We start from the raw sequence: 22,556 nt of genomic DNA on the forward strand, positions 1-22,556 counted from the left end.
TTACCGATCATGCTGCCTCTCCTCACTGGGTTGGTCTGTCACACGCATTTCAATATCATCTTCAGTTTGTTTGTCAGAATCCAAAATGGAGATTTTAAATTGGCAGCGGAGAAATCATTGTGACAACACTGTTTCTGGCTTAAACTCAAAGGGATTTGCTTTTATTTTACATAATTATGTTAAATGTATAATTTTAAAACCCCCAATCATTGGAGAAAAGGGTTAGATTTTTTCATCTCTTTTACAGATTATTTCAAAAATGAAAACAAATTTTTTCACGCAGTAACACTAATGCCAGTGCTGCACTGTTATGCTAGCACACAGTGTGAGGGATTAATGGGTAAGGAGGTGTCAAGACCATTGTCAACTAAGGCAACGTGGCAGGTTCTGGGGATGCAAATGTGTAGGAGAGATCTCTAGGATGGATTGAGTGTTTGGCGTGAAACTTTTGTAATCGAGAACAGAACAATTCATTAACAAAACAAATGTTGAGGTCATTGTGGATACTGAGGTTAGTAATGTAGTAAGGAGCTTTGACAATTTGTCTGAAGACTTTTGATGGAAGGATGGGATGTATTGGATGCTAGATGGCTTGGCAGAACCCCACAGTTGCACTCCTCCTCCACAGCTCCACTCACATATGAAGTTATATCCAAGATGGGCCCATTTAAGTCTCGTATGAGGTTAGTTTTGTGTCACGGTCATGACAGATTATTGTCCTAGAAGTCTTCGTAATTGTCCAAGTCTTCCGTTAAATTGTTGTTTCTGATGTATTGTGTAGAGATTCCACTAGCTGTCTAGGTATAATCCTGAGTATTTGACTGGAATGGAAATCGATATCTCTTTGTTGTTGATGTACAGTGGATGGCAAGACTGTTTTTTCCATATGAATGTATCCAGCTAAGCCCAATTAGGACAGGCAGACCAAATTTCATGATCACCCTGCAGAAACATAAATTGAATTTTTTTTCTTCATTAAATTGAATTTCAATACACAGTGGCAAGATTTCTTTTCCGCTCGAAAGCAGAAGCATGTAGGGTGGCTGAAAAAGCAAATTACTATTTAATATTTTCTGTCTCATGATTTTTCAAACGGACTAAATTCTTTTATAGCACGATTTTCAAAGTTTGATCTGGAGCTGGAATTATTATAAACTCCATTACTAAAATAAAACTATGAGATTAGTTGTCCTTTATGTCTAAACCTCTCCATAATGAGGTAATAAGGAAAATAACTTGTACTGCTAGCTCCTGATGGCTTTCCATCATTACAATTTATCAACATATATACATTTCCACAATAATAAATAAATGGTATGTCAAAACCTCCAACTATAATTCTTTTAATTAAAAAACAAAGAGACAAACAAAAAGTGGAGCATTACATAACAATAAATAATTTATTTACACAGTTTACATTCTTTTAGTATTTATATCAACACTACATGCTTATATGTATATATAAATATACATGTGCATGTATATTAAAGCTTATATTTCAACTTTAAAATAAATATGTCATTTTGTGCTTAAGTACGTTCGTTTACTGGTATGAGTGGCTGATGCATTTAACATTTCAGGCTCCTGCGAACAAATGATACCATTTCAAGATGATATAATAAATTTCAAAGGGGAAAAAAATACATACGATATCTAAAAATTTGTCTGGCGTATTTAGCGCGCTTACAAGTACATTTAAATCGTTGAATCCTTCTAGAACGCAGGTTAAACTGCTCTCTGTAAACAAACCATAAATATTATTGTACAGTTCGGTTAGGGAAGTGATAAAATGAAATGCAATTTACTTACTGCTTTCAGAACACATTTTATCAATGAGTTGAAGTTTGAAATCAGTCGAGAACAAATGTAAAAACAGACCCCATTTACTACATTTTCTGTTAAAAAAATAAATTACACAATTAAGTAATAACAGTGCCATTGAATCTTTTTAAGCTGATAAGAATATCAAACACAACTTGGATAATGTACATAATAGAAAAAAGTGCAACAGGAAAAAATTGAGTAATAAACAAAACAATGAATCAAGTCACATGATGTCTTAAAAGAAACACTGACAAAAAAAAAGATCATCAGCCAAGCAAGTAAAAGCACTAGAAATAAAAACCAACACAATCCAAATCATGGGAAAAGAACAACCAAGCAATATCTTGGGTTTTAGTTCACAAAGGAATTTTGGGTAATGAACAAGCAGAAAGACCAATGAAGGATGTAAAAACCAACATTGGTCCCAAACCTATAATCAGGATAACAAGATCCTGCACAATGTGTTCACACAAAACTAAACAACCAACTCTAGAGGTGCCAGTCTAGTAAACTCAATGATACGGCTTATACCGGTTGTTATCTAAGGAAACACCTATCCAACATGGATATATTCCATGATAATACCATTTGTAGGAGGAAGAAACTGCCACGCATATCTTCCAATGCGAACCAACCGGTCAATGTAGACATAACCTGGGGTATCAAGAAGGCCCAAGGAAAAGAATGGTAGGAATGATTGTCACCTACTACTTCTTAAAAATAGTAACTTGGATTGAACTGAACTAAGAAATATTCAAATACCAAAACTTCCTAGTATCCTCATCATCATAATCAACATCATATGACAAGCTGAAAGAGGGACATCTTCAATAATGTCTTATTGACTAAGACGACCAAATACACAAGTTTCAAAATTTACTGGTAAATGGTTACAAGGGGCTCATTAGATGTTTTAAACAATGAAGGAAACTGCTTGAACGATAATTTATAAAAGTCCAAATCATTCTACAGCAATGTAGTGATGTAAAATAATTATGGAATAGGTTAAGAGAATGCTGATAACGAATATCACATTATAAAATTATGGTTACATTAACTCCAAAGGTTCTGGTGTTTTTTAGCTGAAAAAAAGCCCATTTGGAAGTCAGGATGAATATACTTCTGATCCCCCGATTTTTATTTTATTTTTTTATTATTGGAGAATTTTTTTGGGAAAAACCTAAGACATATATACATTTATTTTTTGTCTAGTTTCTCATGAGCCAAAATGTTTACGTTTAACTTTCTTAGATAGTGGGATACAAATAAGACCTTAACTATTTCAAATAGCAAGAAACTAATCAATGTCCATTCTTCAAAACGTTATAAATTAAAATTACGAATAAATAAATTGGTTCTTGATTTAAGAAGTTGAGTTCATTTTTACCAAACACGATGTTTGGAAAGAGGTTTTTGCGAATAACTTGAAAACAGTTGCTCCAAATTAAAACCTTTTGCATAGCTGAATTCAGCATTAGAAAAACTTACAAAAAATTTAGAAAAAAAAGTCTTGCTATTTGAAATAGTTAACCCATTTCATCAGGCTTGACATTAACAGGTAACTTCATACATTTAATTTATATGGAAAAATATGTGCATCAAGTTCAGTACTTACTCTAATAAATGCTTTCCAACAATGTATGCGACTTTGTCCCAATGTCTTAAATAGAGAGCTTCAAGTGTTGTTATATCTAGATCATTTTTATTCCAAAATTGAAATATCTGCAAAGTAATGATTTGTATCAATTGTCCAATACACCACGGGGTCAACATAATTATAATACAATACAGAAGATATGTAAGTAGAAAAATATAAAACAAAATAATAATAATAAAGGTTACCAGAAAGTGGTACAACAAATAATGAATAAAAATATCACTAAGACCACTAGTTACAACCGTATGAAGAGGCTACAATCAGTTCTACAATCTTGAGGATGAAATAGGTTAAGTAGAATGGTACAACTTTCTATACTTGGTTCAATTTATGAACAATATTACTGTGAGTCCAGTCTTGAATGGAGAAACCAATGAAGATTCTATTATAATGATAATTAAGTAGAAAAATATAAAACAAAATAATAATAAAGGTTACCAGAAAGTGGTACAACAAACAATGAATAAAAATATCACTGAGACCACTAGTTATAACCGTATGAAGAGGCTACAATCAGTTCTTCAAACTTGAGGATGAAATAGGTTAAGTAGAATGGTACAACTTTCTATACTTGGTTCAATTTATGAACAATATTTCTGTGAAACCAGTTCTGAATGGAGCAACAAGTAAGTGGAATAAATCATTAAAATAAACAGAATAAATCTGTGTCTCCGTATTATTTATAATGTGTGGTGATTAGTGACTGTTAATCGATAATTATTCAGAAATCGTGAGATGCACTTCACTCCAGACCGCATCTCACGATTTCTGAATAATTATTTATAATATTGTAATTGTACAACAAACAAGTTTAAAATCCTTGAATCATACTTTGACATGAAATAAACAAAAATGCCTACTCACATTATGTACTAGAGAGTTAATCTGATCTGATTGATTTGTCGTCTGTAAAAAGTAATCGATAATTAAAGATATTTGAGGTATGCTTTCTGTCGATTTAAGCTTTTCATTAACAGCCGTTGTTATATCTCCAGACAGTTCTGCCAGTTTTGATTGAGCATCACTCTCATTCAACATTTTACTCTGAAACAGAAACAATGCTAATTGATACATGTCAAAAATAGAACTGCAATCTTGGCAATTCTTCGATAATCCGATTTTTAATTGACTACTATATAAATTATGTACATCTATTTATTTGCTTAGGGCTTTGTGATGGTTATCGACAGTAATGGAATGAAGTGTGGAATGTTATGTAATATTTTGCCAGTTTGTGCCTTTTGAAATTTTTTAATTTACAAATCAAACCAACAGCAATGCTTGCTGTATTAAAATAGGTGGGAAAATAATAAGGATGATAATAACACAAATAAACAATGCACAAGAAACTATTAAAAATGCAGAAAGTGCTTCCATGCAGAAATACAAGGATTACGACTCTGGATTGCATTTTACGTTACAATTTACCCCATCGATAAGTATTTTTACTGATCCTTCACTATCCAAAACAACAAAGGACTAATACTTAAAATGTTTATGATTAAAATGTGTATTACCTGATGAACAATGACTGATGGATTATAAAAGTGAATTAACTTCTCTAAAATAAAATGCATACGGTAACGCCAAATATCATTAACAATGGTGCTATCGGCATTAGCAATAGTTAGGCACTTTGGTACTTCTGGAGGAACATACATAGGAACTGTCAGACTCTGAAATAGTAATAAAATATGAAAAATAAAAATAACTTAAAAGGATGAAATTGAGCACAACAAATTAAAAGCATTAATGACATTTTTTGAAATAGCTAAAATAACAATGAAAAGTAAAAAAATAAAAAATAAAAATAACAAAACAAAGTAAAATGCTATAAGTTGCAGTAACAATAAAACATAATGAACATTGCAAGACAACAAGACTTTCACATAATATAAAGAAAAACCAAACAGAAGAGAATATATTATTTCAAACGATGTAAAATAAAAGACAAAATTGTTCAATTGTGCAGTCTGTTTTATAAAGCCAAGTTCTTGATCAAAATATAGTCAATATTCTAAGTTTAGAATCATTCAGAATAGGTAATAACAATGGAACTTAATACATTGATGCTTCACTAATTTCTCACAAATGTAAAAAGGTAAAACCAACCAGTCACATCTAATTTAAAGGCCATAAAAAAATAAACTTGGAAGATAAAAGTTGAACTTTATAGGAAGAGAAAATCAAGAAAAAAACGAATGCAGGAAAAAGTGCAAAGTTCCTTGTAAGTTCCATCAATGGGGCCAAAGAGCCAAAGAAAATACAAAAAACATTAAAGTACATAAAAATCCCTTGAATGAGTATATATAAAAGTATATTTAGAAAATATAATAAAATATTACATTGTTTTTACAAAATAACAAAACAATACTTGTAATGGCATGAACTAGTCGTCTGCCAGCCCTTGAATGAGTAATCTCTATATTTATGTTTATGCATATAGTAACATTATTTGTTTGGTGAGAGACATTGGATATCAATCATATCATTATTAATCACTTTTTACCAAAATACGAAGGATCAAATTTTTCCACTTTTTTCTATTCTTTCCATTTTCTTTACTATGGTGTCAGAATCTCCATGAAAAAGGGAAGCCATTGGGCTACGTGCTTGTTTTTGCATTTGTTACCCGTCAGTTTCAAGAACTGTTAAAAGGTACTGGCATAAATTCAGGGCATCCCATTATTGAAAACTTGATTGATTGCTTGAATTCAATATCAATATCAAGGTCAACTGTTAGAAGATAAAGAGTCAAACATTAAATCAATACAACCTGTGAAAGGCCTCATCATAGACTAATATTGATAAAACAATACGAATTGTGAACAATAGATGAAAGAAAAATGAGACAAGTTGACCGTGAAAGTGACTGAAGAAGACATGGAGAACAATACATCTAATGCTGTGGAAAAGAGACATTTTGACTATGGTCGATATTTGGTGGCTGCATGCCTTAAGATACGAGATGATTCTTAAAAATCATGAATTTCTTAGGCTCTGAATCATTGCCTAAGCATGATAATGCTCGGTTTCATAAGGTAATGTGTTTCTTACCTGCCAATCCTGATCGGGATCAACTCTCTACAAACCTTGAAACATTAAAGACATATTCGAGAAGTTGTGATGTTCTCATAAAATACAAAAATCTCATAATGTTGTGATTTTTATTATTTTATTTTATTTTTTCTTTTAGAAAATTAAACAGTCTTTTTCTTCCCTGGCCAGCCTCTTGATGAAGAAGTTACAAAAACAAGTAAAGATTAAAGTTTAAATACAAAGAAAAAGAAATAGAAGAAGAAATATGAATAAAACTGAATATACAAGATCTTATAATCGAAAAAGTAACACAATTTTCAATGCTTTAACAATATGAAATCCCCAGGGGATGCCAGGAGCCACAAAGGTGAAGGTTCTGGGTTCAAATCCCAGCATTAAGAGCCCCACCCCTTGGGATTTATTCAAGATTTTAACTGTAAATAGCCATAAAAAAATTTACCCTTTAACATAAAGCCGGCATTTCACTAGGCCAAACATTTTCAAATCATTCCTAACAAATTATTAACAGTGTTACGTCTCATGGTAAGAGTACAAAATTTCTTTAAACCATTATAACTAAAATTCAAGATGATTATGTATCCTAAGTGATAGTTCTGTGCAAAGTGGGTTCTAAGACATAGACATTTTTGTGTAAACAAATTTTGGTACCTATCTGAACATCGATGTTAAAATAGTATTTTATTTCAATTTATTTGTTTTACAAGGTCTGACAACTCTGAAAATGACAATAGCGGATGACTGAAAGCTCACTAATTATTATTATTGCAACTTAATTTGATGTACGTATTTCTTACATTATGTACACCTGTTGGGAATAACATAAAAACATTTTTATTATTTCCATCATGAAACAATGTAAAATGTCAAAACGTCAGGCACCATTTCAAATTTTAAATCAAAATAAACACATCTTACTTACATCTTTATTCGGAATATCTAATATAGTTGGAACTGGCTGAATGTTTGTTGAAGAATGGGGTAACTTCAGTACTCTATTTTTATTATTAATGACAACAATTTCCCCTTCAAGACTTGAAAGTGTTCCTCGTGTCCCCTAAAATCAGCCATTTTTGTAAACATAGATACAAATATTATATAAATTAAGAAGATACCTTAGAATAATGATTAGCACCCCAGGTCCATACATCTCCTGTAGAATCCAAAGCTATACTAAAATCCCACCCACAACAGATATCTACTATTTTAACACCTGAAATAAAATTTTTAGAATTTATAATACTTGATCTATTTCTTATTTTTAAATTACTTAATATGCATTAATAATATTTAACAAAAGGCTCTTTTACCTATGTTTATTAACGTTGGGACGAGTATGTACTGAGTTCTTCTTTCAGATAAAGTTGATTGGATTCCGAGTTGCCCATCTATGTTTCTTCCCCACGAATATATATTACCGCTGTCTGTCAAAATAATGCTGTGTTCACTGCCAACGCTCATCTAAATAATTCAACAAATTTGACATTTTATAATTCACAATAGTATGGTAAGTCACACTCACAAATTCAATTCAAATAATGAACCTAGATCAACTTTGAACGGCTATCAAGCATGAGTTCAACAGAATCCAGAAATAAAACTGTGTAATATTTTGTGTCTGGTAATTACTGATTATTTAAAGATCATGAAATGCAGTGATGCATCGTGTGATGTAGGTTTTTTTTCCTATATCGTATAAATTTTCTATACCATGCCAATGTTTTGATCTTTGTGTGTGGTGTTTAGTGACTGTTAGCCAATGATATTTGGAGATTGTGAGATGCGGTCTGGAATGTACGTTTTAGAAAAACATTTTCTTTATCGTCCCAATGTTTTGATCTTTATTGAGAAGATGATCTCAATAAACGATAAAGAAAGGCATGATAAAGAAAATGTTTTTCTAAAACCTACATCACACCAGACCACATCTCATGATCTCCAAATAGTCATTAACTAACAGTCACTAAACACCACACAGTTAACTTTGAAAAAACTTGTTTTCACTTATCTCGACTCCTTCATAGTTATCTCAAAATAACTAAGATCACTAGTTAAAACCAGACAAAGAGGTTACACTCAGTTCTACAAACTTGAGGATGAAATAGGTTAAGTAGAATGGTACAACTTTCTGAACTTGGTTTAATTCCTATGAATCCAGTTTCGAATTAAGAAACAAAGGAAGATTCTATTATAAAGATAATTAAGTAGAAAAATATAAAACAAAATAATAATAAAGGTTACCAGAAAGTGGTATAACAAACAATGAATAAAGATAACCACTAAGATCACTAATTATAACCGTACAAAGAGGCTACAATCAGTTCTATTAAGTTGAAAAATGAATGGAGCATCAAGAAGTACAAAAATATTTTTTTTAAATTATTATAAAAGCGTGCAGAAAGTTGTATAATGTTTATTAGTTTCAAAATATGTGTAAAAAAAGATTACCTTTACTATGTTATTGTCTAGAGATGATGTATCCACGAGTTTTGGAATCATATATTCTGAATTATCATTAATGGGTAGGTCAGGTTTGTTTTCCTAAAAAGAAACACCACTTTTAGATTAGCATAAAAACACTATTTAAGATTAATGATTTACATGATTCACTATGAGCAAGTAAAAAAAACAACATGAAAAATTAGTTCACCTCAGTCCTCAGTCTTCTTTTAGCCATGTGTGCCGCAGTGCGAAAAACATTTGGACTACGACCCCACTGATAAATCTTACCAGTCACTGATTGCGCACACTGAAATCAAATTTAATTGATAAAATTAAATTGCCAATTAAAAAAAAAAAAAAAAAACGACCATGAAAATGTTCTGTTTTATTTACATTTTGAAAAAATCCTGCAGCGATTGTGACAATTGTTTCGGGCATGCCGAGTATTTGAATCGGAAGAGAGGACTTCTTGCTTTTTCCCGTGCCTAGCTGGCCGAAAACGTTCGAACCACAAGCCCACACTATACCCCTTTTGTCTAAAAACACCGAATGTGCCTGTCCTGCACCGCACTGAACAATACCCTGTAATTTAATTATTCAACATATCAAAACTATGTATTTAAACTGGACATTCTTTACATACTGTATCGCTCAATGCTTTTACTAAATGGGGTGTATTAAAATCCTCCACACTTCCATGACCGAGCTGGCCATGAACACCCCAACCCCAAGTAAAAACTCTGAAATTTATAAATTATTATAAAGTCACAGACAAAATTTTTTTAAAATAGATATCATACCTATGTTCATCATCAAGCGCAATACAATGATACTGTCCACAGACCACACTTATAATTCTGTAATTTGTCAGCTCATCAACTAACTGGGGATACCAACTTTGGACAACTTCTGGGATACCTAGTTGTCCATATTTATTACTACCCCAAGTATATACCTTTAAATAACATCACTAATGTTAATTGCCTAGGCAAAATAGATAAAAAATTAAATATGCAAACAAGGCTGACCAAAATTATCCGTAACAGTCAAATTACAGATAAAACATTTGTTATCACCAATAACAAGACAAGTAAAAACAGACTTTTGTTGCAAACAACTGGACAATTAAATTTGCATTTTTATATAACCAGTATAAAAAACATTACCTCTTTTATGATTCAATATAAATTTTTTATTATATAAAAATGAACCTCAAACAGATTTAAAAGACGAAAGTAGAGAGAAAAAAAAACAAGTAATAAAAATTAATATTTTGTTCTACATACTGATAATTAACATGCTAATGTAAACAACAATTTTTAAGCTATCTGTAATTAATTAAGTAATAAAGCAATAATATATTTACTCCATTATTGGTTAAGGCTATTGTGTGGCTTCTTCCGCAGGAAATAGACAACACTTGTTTTTTTAGCTTCAGGAATACGTCGAGCAGTTTAGGTCCACAAACAAGTTGATTTGTTGGACCCATTCCTTTTTAGACAAAAAGTACAATAATAATAATAATATAAAAATTGTCTGTTTTTTCTAAGGAAATACAAACTTACCCAATGCGCCTGCTAATGTGCTACCCCATCCATAAGCATTGCCTTCCAATACGGTAAATGCATGTTTGAAGCCTGCAGCCATGTGTCTCTTAATAAATGGAACCTGTCAGAAATTCAGAAATGTGAATATATACTCAAATCAGATGTATGCAGTATTATGTTTTTATGTATGTTATTGTTGTTTTATTATGTAAACGTTTTAATTTGGTGTAACAACTGAAGAGCAGTGGTACAATTTACGAAGTACACACAAGGTATGTCCATTTTATCAGTTCAACTGTGGCCATCCCCCTCAAAAACCGCTACATAAAGCTCTAGTCAACCTGACTTGCCTGATGAATTGCATTATTTACCTGGGTCCAAATTCAAACAAAGAAAGTGGTGTGAGTCCCACCTTAAGTTACTAGCTCAGCCTGCTTAGCAGCATACGTAAAATCTGTGTGTGGGCAATACTACATTACGGAAGCCCACATCATCAAGATCATAAAAAAAATTATTACACTCTTCATACATACCAACCAACTTACAAAAGATGTCAATCATGGATGATTAAAAAAAAAGAAGAAATGACACTGCCTGGCATGATGGACTGCTGGCTAATAAAATTTTCCAGCTTACATTATCAAGAATCCTAACCAGAGAAAACTCTTGTGAGTACATAAGATTCACACTGGTGTATCTCAAGGCTCCACATTGGGGCCCATGCTGTTCATTATAATCTTAAATAGCTTGACACCAAACAAAAACTGAAAGTTTGCATATATGCAGACATGGGGCTTTAATTAAAACATCCAATCACAATAGCTAAATACTCAACTGTTAGTTACTTATTGATTAGCCAATTATATTTTATTTCCTATTATATATGTTTACTTTTAAAACAAGTGTGTATAGAGTAATTGTTAATTTGGAATGGGTATTTGATTTATTTTCATTTTATTTGTTTACTTATTTTTTTGGTCCAGATTAGGAAAAATGTGCAGATGAGTTGGCATTATATGATAGCATAACCAAAAAGAGATTATAAATTGTAATATAGAATGGTTGAGTTAAAGATCAAAACTCCTTAAAGAAAAGTGTATAAAGAATAATTTTTAATTTGCATTAAATATTTAAATATTATTACATTTAGTTTCAAAGTCCTGGTAATGGTATATAGTCCCCAAAAGCTTGATGAAGGAAGGAATGACATCAGACTAGTTAATTTGTCAAACTTATAAAAGGTCAACTTAATCAAGAGTTAACTGTGATATTCTACTTAAAGTACTAATTATTAATAAATGAAACTCAACTACCACTAATGGTGTATAATATTGTAAAACATAAATTATCATTCATGGAATGAAAACATACCTTGGGCTCGTTGAAAACCCATTCATGGTTCTTAGATATTAGCTTTAAAGAATCTTCAATAAATCCATGTTTTAATGCAGACAGTGTAACACAAATAAGCAGGTATGTTTCAATCCACTGGTTTATCGGAGCATCAGTCTGAACAGAACAATATTTATTAGGGGAAAAAGTATACTAGGTTTGTCTGTGGTAATCAATCCAAAGAAATCAAAGAAAAGAAAAGAAAATGTTAATTACCTGGATGCAGTTTGTAATGTATGGTCTAAATGATGTTCTAAATGGGTTGTACAGAATTTCAAGACGCTGAAAAATTATTTACATGAAACAAATCAATATCGTTATATACAATTACATTACTTACTTTAATTATGGAAACATTCAAATCTGAAAGGTTTTTTTGTACTAATTTAATATGAAAAAGGGCAAGATTTGGTCTAGCTAACATAGACTCGTATAAGCTTTCTTCACTGAATAATTCCCAGAAGCCATCACATTCTGAAATCAATTTGAAGTTAAAATCTAGTAAATTTTACGGCAATTTTAGTCTAAACTATTGATTAAACCTTGCTGATGAAAAGATTTATGCATCGACTTTAGGCAATACTGATTTTGCCTTTTTGCCCATATTATGTATCTATGCATAAAAGCATTTTATAAAATTGCTAGTACATTTCAATGAATTGTTTTATTCCCTAAGACAAACAATTATGAACAACTATCAACCAGAACACTTCAAGTAAGAATCTTTTTTATTTTTTAATTTCTGAAATTTGGCCTTTTTGCGATCATTTGTTAATATTTGTAATTGACCTAGCGTTTATACATTTTCTGTTTGCTTTGTTTGTTTATTTTGTTAAAATAATTATTCTATTAAGTATAAGAAAAAACGAGAACTTACTCATAATATCAACTATATGTTTGTGTTGAATTAAATTTACTATAGTCGATAGTGTAGTCTGTTGGATGCCTTTTATTTTCATTAAGAACCTTAAATCGTCACAAAGGCCAGCTTGAGCAATGATGTTATTAGCGAGTCCCTCATCGTATTCATGATTTTGTAATAAATCTCTAAAACACATGTAATGACAATTAAAACATTTTATATATATATAATAAATAGTTAAACATTTGCATACCTAAAATCTTCATGAATTTTGGCTGAGAAAGCTATTAAATATTGATATACGAAAACCAAAAGTTTCAAATTGTTTAGATGATATTTATTCGTATTTGGAAATTTGTATGTCTGAAGTGCATTCAATAATTCCGACATGTAACCTTTTATCGCCAACATCATGACATGATGAATATTCCCACACTATAATATATTAATGCACAATTTTATTTAATAAATATGGCATGATTCGTAGGAACATGATACAAAATACTCACACGAGATAATGAATAGAGTAGTTTAGATTCTTCTATTAAACCTTTTGACAATTGCTTATCTCCAGCTTCACATATTATTTTCTGAAGATCTAAAGCAAATATTTGTGCCAATTTTTCTGCTAAATGTAGATTATTAGAATTAATAATATTATCTAAGACCAGTTGGTAGGGATTTTTTCTAAAACAAAAATATATGAAAATACTAAAGGCAACATAGTAGGATGAGTAAAAAAATGTCCATTTAAAACGTTGCCTAATGCTTATTGAATTTGTTTACAAACTTTCAGTGTTGGATATGTTTTTTTTTTAATATGCAATTATGTTGCAATATTCTGTTCAAGTAAGCATAACCAACGATAGATATTAAAAAGTGAGTGGTAAAGCATAACCCAGATTTTACTTTGTAAAAATGAACCCAACACTGAAGGTGTCGAAATACTTCTGACAGACCAATCCAGCAATTATAGGCAGACCAAGATGATCAGTTAAGATTCCTTTAAGAAAAAATGAAAATGAAGTCTGGTTTCTAAAGATTGTATTGTCATGATTGAAAATAATTTGTCAAGAATATACAATAAATTGAATTTTGGCTGTTGAAAGATATTTTTACTATTAAAGATTTGTGAATTTTAATTTTATATACAAACGAGAGAAGCCATCGTAAACTTAAATGCCAATAAATCATGATTGTGTGGTTTTTGATGCACTTACATCATTCTCAGGACATAAATGCCACAATTTGTAATGACACAGCATTGTTCCTTGGCGTAGTTAGTACAGTATATGCTTAATACTCTTTCATTATTGTTAAGAAAAAATTCTTGAATTAAAGATTCACTATTGAAATCCTGGAAAAAATAATCAATTATTATAACACAAAGGACATATAGGTTAAGCTATAAAAATCATTTTTACTCAATGTTTTTTTAAACAAACAAAAATGCTTTCTATTAAAATTAAAGTAAATTATATTTCACTAGGAAATATGAAAATCCCTTTTAATCACTACCAGTGCATAAAGATACCAACCATATTTAAAACGTGTTTGTTCACGTCAGCTTTACATTGTGACAAATGTCTGGACACAACACTGATTTTGTTAAAATCCTCATTTGTAAAGACAAATAATGAACTGGTTAAAGCCAAAAGATAATTTTTGTATGGAAGCTTATGAACTGAGTTCAATTCAACGTTTGTTTGCTCAATCTAGAAGAAAAGAGAAGAAGAATTAAATTATATTATTATGATGGTTAATTTATATATATTCAATTTATCATTTACTACTTAAAATATTTGATACATTTCTTATACTTTAAGAAAAAATACATGAATCTCTGACATTGCACACTGGTTTGATTTAACTTCCTACTGCTCTATGTCATTATTTCAATATGGATGTTTTTGGGCTTGATACACAATTTTTTGTGGCCTTTTTGCTTCATTGATTTTACATTACCAGGGAGTGTGCATGGGTTGGGTTAAATTAGGTTTGAGTTGTGCTAGGTATAGTTAGGGACAAGTTAGGTTATGTTTGATAAGATTAAGCATGAGTTAGGGTTAGGTTAGCAGGGCTGGGGACATGGTAGGTTAGGTTTAGGTTAAATTAGAATATATTGGGCTAGGTTTAGTGAGAAGTAGTTAAGGATGAGTTAGGTAGGGTTAGAGAGGAATTAGGTTAGGCTTGGTATGGTTAGGGTCAAGTTAGGTTAGGTCTGAGTTAAATTGGGATGGATTGGTCTAACAGTAGTTAGGAATGTGTTAGGTTTGTTTTGGTCTGGGTTAAATTAGGATGGGTTAGGCTAGTAGTAGTTAGGAACGAACAAGTTTGGTTAAGTAGGGTTAGGGACAAGTGATGAGTTAGATTAGGTTAGGAAGGGTTAGGGATGAATTTAGATTAGGCAGGGTAAGGTTACTTTTTCCTGATTCAATGTTTTTTAATTTATTTATTTTACTGTATTGTCTTAATTCAATAAATCAATTAAAATTAATTTATTGCAACTTTTTAGAATCAGTTAAATTTCCCAATTTACCACCAGGCTAAAAAATTCTAATGCAAGTCTAAAAACAAAGCCAAGAGTAAAATAAAGGTTTTGCAAGAAAAATGAAAATCTGAGATGATTTACAGCAGTAGTACTGTTTTAACCTGCAAAACTTGAACATTCTAGCTGGCCTAATGCAATAATTCTTTTCTTTACTGTTCTGTTACATATTCAATTTATAAAAATCCTAAAACATTCACAACTACTCCATTTTATTTCTCATTTTGTAATGCAATTATAATTTTCTACTTTTAAAGTTGTATAGTAATGCTTGAAACTATAAATCTGAGAGAACTGTTTAAATTTTGTAAAGCAAAAATTTCTCATACTCACTGTCACTAAATTAGACTGGTAAGTGCCACTGATCGATTTGTTATGAACAGCAAGATATGATTCTTCAGGGACGTTCACCATTTTTATGAAAAGTTTCAGTGATTTCAATGTCGTAGGGTCTTCATCATTCCTTGTGCCTTAAAAAAAATCTGATTTGTTAAAAAATTTCAACCTTATAACAGATAAACTTACTTCTTCCAAGTCTAGAATTAAAACTAGGTTTGATTTCATTTTCGCACTTTTTGCCTCCAAATAGAGCAGCTTCTTTTTTTCTTGATGTACTCTGATTACTAAACCTGGAATACAAAATTGAGTGTGTAATGTTAACATGATATATTTAAAAAATACAAAGTTTATATTAACATATTAAACTGATGGTACTGTTTATACATTTGACACATTAATAATCCCAAATTTTTCTTACATGTAGCTGAGGAAAAGTTACTGAAATGTGTGGTGATTAGTGAGACAGAAAACAAACACTTTGAGTGAGTAGAAATACTTTGATTAAATATAAAAAATGTTTTTTTTTTTGCATTGTATAAATTCACTTTTTTCCATTTCCTACATGTATTTATTAAATTTAAACAATGTTTGAAAATCCCAGGCCCTGAAGATGATCTCAATAAAGATCGAAACATTGGCACAATAAAGAAAATGCTTTTCTGAAACCTACGTCACACCAGACCGCATCTCACGATTTCCGAATTATCAGTTACCAAAATGTCTTGAATATTAAATTAAATGTAAATAATAGTTAGCATTTTCAACCTCAATAGTTATCTAGCAACATTATTAGTCTTGTGATACACTTTCTGTTAAAAAAAATACAATAAAATAAAAAAAAATAAAAATAAAATTAAAACATATGGTATATATATACTTACATTTCCATGTTTCGATCATACCGACTTGTAATTTGCTCTTGAGTATAACCTTGTTCTTGCAAAACAAAACGCCACTGTTTACCATAATCATTTGTGATCTACAAGTAAAATAAGAGCCATTTCTTTGTTAATAGTTCAAAGCAATAAAAATAATATTCTGACATTTTTCCGTAAATTTTTTAGTCAAATTGGATGTTTAAAAAAATTAATTAAATAATAAATCAATTTTAGAGTGTAAATAGTTTTAGTAAAAATCAAATAGAGACATTGACACACATCCTTTGTGAATGTGAAGCGTTAGACCAGTTATTCAGCCACTTCAATAATGAAATTCTTACACTGGTAGAGGTGCCTGAAAATTCACCAAAGAAAGTGTTTAGGAAAATGTGCACTTTCCAAGGTATGCTATAATTTATAAGGGTTCTACATTAGATCTATTTAGATCGAAGTGGAGTGATTAGAGTTAGGATTAGGTTATGATTATGGTTAGGTCTAGGTTAGGACGTTAGTATTAGTGATACGTTACATTATATTAGAATAGGATTAGGTTAGGAATGGTTAGGAGTTTAAGTAAGCTTATGAGATTCATTTGAACAACATATCGGTCGGACTGCACCTAAGAGCAACAAGAAGTGTCCGAGAGTTAATGCAATTTCATCCCCTTACAAGATGTATATTAGAAGTAGGGTAGGTTAAGTTAGGAAGAGTAAGAGGTACAATTAGGGTTAAGTTCGTTTTAGGAAAATTTAGGTTTAGTGACACAATATGTTAAATTAGGGTTAGGGTTAGGTTAGGTTACAAATGGTTAGGGTTAAGGTTTGGTTCAGGTTAGGTAAGGTTAGAAAGAGTTATGGTTGGGATACATTATAATTAAGGTTAGTAGGTTATTATGGTTAAGAATGCATTAGGTTAAGTAGAGTTAGGGCTATTGTTAGGAACAGGTTTGTTCAGGTTGGAAACGGTTAGGGATGTTAGGTTAGGATTACAGTCAAGGGTGGGTCAGGTTAGGTTAGGAAGAGTTAAGGTTATGGTCAGGGTTAGGGAAGTTAGGAAGGTAGTTAGGTTTACGATTAGGTTTTGGATTAGGGTGAATATCCACGATTCTAATGTTCAATACAGACAGGAGTTCTTTTTTGTCTATTTTAATTCTTATAACATGTTTTAGGGGGTTTTAAATTACACATGGCAGTAATTATTTATTTCCAAACCTTCAATTTGGGTATTTGGATTTGAAAAAAAAAACTTGACTTTCAATAAACATAAACTTTAGATTTGAGTAATAAAACCAATTTGTTACAAACGAAGTTTAACCAAAATTATTTTCATAGAGCATACTGGGTGAAATGTATATTGTTATCCAGTTAAGCAGATAGAGATTCAAATAAATATAACATTTTTTGTTAGATTTGTAAGTCAAGTCGGCACAATAAAGAAAATGTTTTTCTACACCTACATCACACCAGACCACATCTCACAATCTCTAAATAATTATTGATTAACGGTCTTTAAATACTGCACACAGATAACAATAAATTTAACAATTTTAGCATGTTAAAATAAATAATGCCAGAATATTGGGTAACTCGATTTACTTACGATTATTATGGCTAAATCATTTCCTGAAGAGATATCGATTTGACAGACCCTTCCATCAACTGCAGTAATAAAAATAATCTTCCCAGTGAAAAGAGTGAATGCTTTGATGTGCCCGTTAGTCGAACCAACAATTGCAATGTGGCTAAAACAAAAACAACAAAAAAGGTGAAAACCAAACATTTAGCTTGCAGAACAATAATAAATAACACTAGTTTTCATAAGTCAAAGTTTCAAAATTTGTATATAGTAACAAAAGGGTTATGATAAAAAAACATTACAGTAAGGCAAAATCAATGTACTTGGCTGGGGAGCAGCTGTAAGTGATTACTGTCCATAATAATAATCATAATAAGCCTGTCATCTTTGGAAGAGGTAGAAGGCCAAAAACAAATGAACACTCATACTGACCCCATCACAATTAAAGGATTTCTGTGTTGTTGTTTTTTTAATTTTTTTAAAAGATTTAATTACCCTGATAAGTCATCAGCTGCATCTCTTATCCACCAGCCAATTGCAGATGGAATAAATGCATCATCGTTGAGAAGCGGAGATGGGAGAATTTCAATATCATCATTATTATTGTTAACAGGATCAGTTTGCGATTTCTTGCATTCCAAATTCATCAAAGATAGTGCTGGAAGCATGTACAATTTTCTGTCATTGCCTGAAACAAGAGTATTGATTAAAAAAATAAATAAAATCAAATTGGAGCTAAAATGTTATGGAAAAAATCGTGTGTGGAATATCCCAACCTTCCAGACTTAACCACCACAATCCAGCCCTCTGATGATATGATAAAAAGTAAATGTCATCGGTGGGCCAGATTGACAGAGTAGCTCCTATTTAGGCCGAGCACTATTGGTAGATGGCTCTCAGGAAAATGCATAAACAAAAGGGGGTTCACCACTAGACTAGGAATAGGCCATGTGATATTATAATAGGTCCGGAGGTATGGAAAAGGTGGTTATGGTTGGTTTTTAAGAGAAAGTTCTACTTATGATGAGCACAGTTGGTAGATGACACTCAGAGGATCTGAATCAAAAAGGAGGGATTATCACCAGACTAAGAATAGGGCATGCGAGGTTGACACAGGTCTTAAGGGTAGGAAAAAGATAGCTAAGGATGGGATGTATGAGAAGCTTTTAATTATGATGAGCACTGTCGAAAAATGGCCTCAGAGGATCTGAACTAAGAAGAGGATTGTATACACCCAATTTGAATAGTCCATGCAAGGTTGACACATAGGTATGGAAGGTAACAAAATGATAAGACTGGGACGTCCCTACTGCTGGACATGACTACAGTTTTCCTGATAAAATTGCAATAAATATTCCTGATGATAAAAACACAAAAATAAATAGTATTGAAAGGAAATGTCATCAGTGGGCTGGATTGATAGAGTGCAGTCAATAGGTGGCCCTCGTAGGATCTGAACCGTAACCGTCTCCTCACTATTCTTACACATTTTTCAATGGCTCCAGTCAGGCAAGAAAAATGCTCAATGACAATAACCTCAGGGCCTGGCACCCAGCTCGTGGACCTCTTCTTACCACAACTCAAAAAATGGCCAGGCTTCAAATCCCATGAGAAGATGTTATAACGGCGAACTTTCGAATTGTTCGCCAAACCCCTACTGCTGAGATATTCCCATCGTGCAATGCAAGTAGAAGTGGAAAAGGAAGAGGCTCTGGGAGGAATGAAAGGGGAGTCGAGGTGGCTTTTGATCTGATAAAGGAAAGGAGAGAAAAAATGCCGTGTGAGTCTGCGCAGATGAGAAGACTGTATTGTAAAATTATATTATTTTTTTTGTATATACTTCTACAATTTATAAGTTCTAACAATTTTGTATGAGCTCAGAGTTTGGTCAGAGGTACTTATTCATTTATTTAATAATTTTTTTAAATATATATATAAACAAAAAGTAATTTTTTAAAAAATTAATTAGGTGTATTTGACTTTATATATACAGACGCTATGTATTATACTTATATGTATGAAAATGTTTTATTTTTATTTTTTTAATTATATACAGATTTGTTTGAAAAAGAGGTATTAGTGGAATTTATTTAATTTTACACTAACATAACAATGTGAACTGGACAGTGGAAGATGGGGACGAGTTCGTTTTACAGATGAAGTGAGAGTTGGCATCAAATCTTCAGATGGGTGTAATTTTATTTGGAGACGCTCATGATAAAGTTATGCCCCTGCTGCATGGTTCCTCAGGTGGAATTCCACGGTGGGTCATTGTTGTTCTGGGGTGGCATTTCCTTGAATGCCTGCACCGAATTGGTTGTTGTGCGAGTAAGATTTCTAATGTCACAGAGGTACTTGCAAGACATAATAACAGAATATGTAGTGCCCTTTGCCCCCCACATCGGTGAGAGATACTTGCTAATGCAGAACAATGCCAGGCCCCATAGAGCACGTATTGTGGATGACTGGAAAGTTGGAATCGAGTGTTTGGTGGTACCAACTCGAAGTGAAAATTTGAACCTAATCAAACAAATTTGGGACCAATTTAAGCAACGAGTACAAAGGCGAAACCCAGGTCTGAACACCCTTGAATAGTGGAAATGGCTGTTCATGAGCAATGGGGAAGAATTTCTGATAATTTTAATAGAAATCTTTTCCAAGGACTGCAAAGAACTAATCTACGTAAAAATGGTGTCACCATGTTGTGTAGATGTTTATCAGATGACAGTGACTGGTACTCCTATCACTCCTAACTTTAGCCCTTTCTAACTGTACCACTGAGGGTTGTTTTACCATAAGTTTTCTGTGTCTAGAGCCGCTAGAGTTTATCCACTTCTCCTTTTGTTTTGTTTAGATTCATTCTGCGATGGAGGATTCTGTATTTGTTTTTGTTATCCCAACTATAGGTTTGGGGTTTATGTACGGTCTTGCAGATCCTCCTCTGGCCAGTCTGTCTGCTTTCTCGTACCCAAAATTTCTCTGTGCCCTGGCACCCAAGATATCAAGTTTCTCCTCAGATTTTGGAGATTTTAGATACATTCACTGACTAATTTTGATGTGATTTTTTTACATGCTAATGCTTTAATATCTGCTTGGCGATCAGATCTTATGAGGATTTTTTTGCCAGTTTAAGTTAGGTCTCATTTTTCAGTTTCTTCGTTTGTTTTGGAGCCATCTGTATACCACATCATTGTACCTAATGCTCTCCCTGTGTTCTTCCTCTCCTTTTAGCCTGTTGAGACTTTATAGGATGTTGTGAAGAATGTTTCCAGGATCATGGAGACAGTTCTCCAAATTTCTAAGAATGGGTGTCGCAAGTCCGGTAAAAAACATGGTCCGTTGTTCGATGAAAAAGCAGACATCCACGCACCTCGAGGGTTCATATAACTTCATAATAGTAAAAAAATACCTTCGTAAATAAGTGCTTATTGGAGTGATGGTGAACAGATTGAACTGACACTTGATGAATTTGCTCAGTTCAGTAGAAGAGAGATAGATAGTTTCGACCCGTTCAAAAACCGTGAAACCCGATATAAGAACAATTTAAAAAAATAAATAAAAATAGAACATGGTGAATGACCTGTGATCTACCATCCACTGTCTCAATTGTTCAAGAACTTACAGACAAGAAGAAGTCCTTCGCTCCCACTCGGGTTGAAAGCGAAAGCGGAAAGTCTCTTCTGCACATCGTCGACCCACGGAACCCAGCGTACGATCGGGCTGTCCGACCCATTGGGTAGTGCGTACAAAACCAGATCCCCGCTCCTTGGAACATAAAATATGAGAAATGAACCAATTTCGGATGTATGGTAAAAAATTGAAATATCCTATTTACTTCACGACGACAGCTATGACGGCTATCGAGTGCTGAACTGTGCTAGTGCTGAACACTACATCTTGCGTTTTCAACGTACAAACTTTTTCCAAACAAGAAAATTCATTTTCACTCATAATTGTGTCTATCACTAAAATAAAACAAGTTTATTTATAACCTGCTTGATTCTTGTTTGTTATCGATGCGCAACTGATAACGCACCGGGAGAAAATCGATGGTAAAGAATACAAAAACAACCCGCGAAACACTAACTCAACATAGATTTTACACTCAGGCACAAGGAAAAAACATAAGGAAAATTGCAATCTCAGTGATTCACAATCGTCGACTGTCACGAGACTGCAGGAGTTGTTTTATCTCAAGTGAACGTCTGGTGGGCGTGGCATTGTTTGACTATTCACAATCTTTCCAGTTTCCTGGAGAAAAATCGCGCTAAATTTTCAAACCTCTGAAAATTTTTAACTCAAATTGGAAAATTGCAAGCTAAGGGCCATCCACAACTACTAAGAACTCCATGTTCTACACTGGTGCGACATATCTGAAAGAGGTTTTCAAGAGATAATTCTTGTTTCTTTTATCGCAGAACTCTCCATTGCACTC

The 22,556-nt window shown here is 32.3% G+C and overlaps 1 protein-coding gene across 2 annotated transcripts; it reads right to left on the reverse strand.

Moving 5' to 3' along the window:
• Positions 1-1,374: 1,374 nt before the first annotated feature.
• On the reverse strand, positions 1,375-22,284 carry LOC106672498. 2 transcript variants are annotated; one of them, XM_014404007.2, is made up of 32 exons: positions 22,158-22,284; positions 21,957-22,086; positions 21,744-21,886; positions 18,617-18,809; positions 18,146-18,287; positions 16,550-16,647; positions 15,855-15,958; positions 15,663-15,799; positions 14,320-14,496; positions 14,002-14,138; positions 13,291-13,468; positions 13,035-13,216; positions 12,797-12,966; positions 12,260-12,393; positions 12,136-12,201; positions 11,899-12,036; positions 10,546-10,648; positions 10,347-10,471; positions 9,781-9,935; positions 9,624-9,720; positions 9,374-9,562; positions 9,189-9,287; positions 8,987-9,079; positions 7,849-7,999; positions 7,654-7,751; positions 7,461-7,595; positions 4,999-5,157; positions 4,346-4,525; positions 3,440-3,546; positions 1,810-1,895; positions 1,649-1,737; positions 1,375-1,584 (listed from the first exon to the last, which is right to left on the reverse strand). In XM_014404007.2, exons 2-32 carry the CDS (start codon positions 22,070-22,072, stop codon positions 1,519-1,521), a joined length of 4,047 nt encoding a protein of 1,348 aa, XP_014259493.1. In that variant the 5' UTR covers positions 22,073-22,086; positions 22,158-22,284; the 3' UTR covers positions 1,375-1,518. The 2 variants fall into 2 exon arrangements, with proteins under 2 accessions (XP_014259493.1, XP_014259501.1); XM_014404015.2 differs by lacking the exons at positions 4,999-5,157; positions 22,158-22,284 and having other exon boundaries at positions 21,957-22,129.
• Between the last annotated feature and the right edge of the window lie 272 nt (positions 22,285-22,556).

Source organism: Cimex lectularius, unplaced genomic scaffold (assembly GCF_000648675.2).
Source record: "Cimex lectularius strain Harlan isolate CLEC.00 unplaced genomic scaffold, Clec_2.1 scaffold218, whole genome shotgun sequence".
In the NCBI taxonomy this organism is placed as follows: Eukaryota; Metazoa; Arthropoda; class Insecta; order Hemiptera; family Cimicidae; genus Cimex; species Cimex lectularius.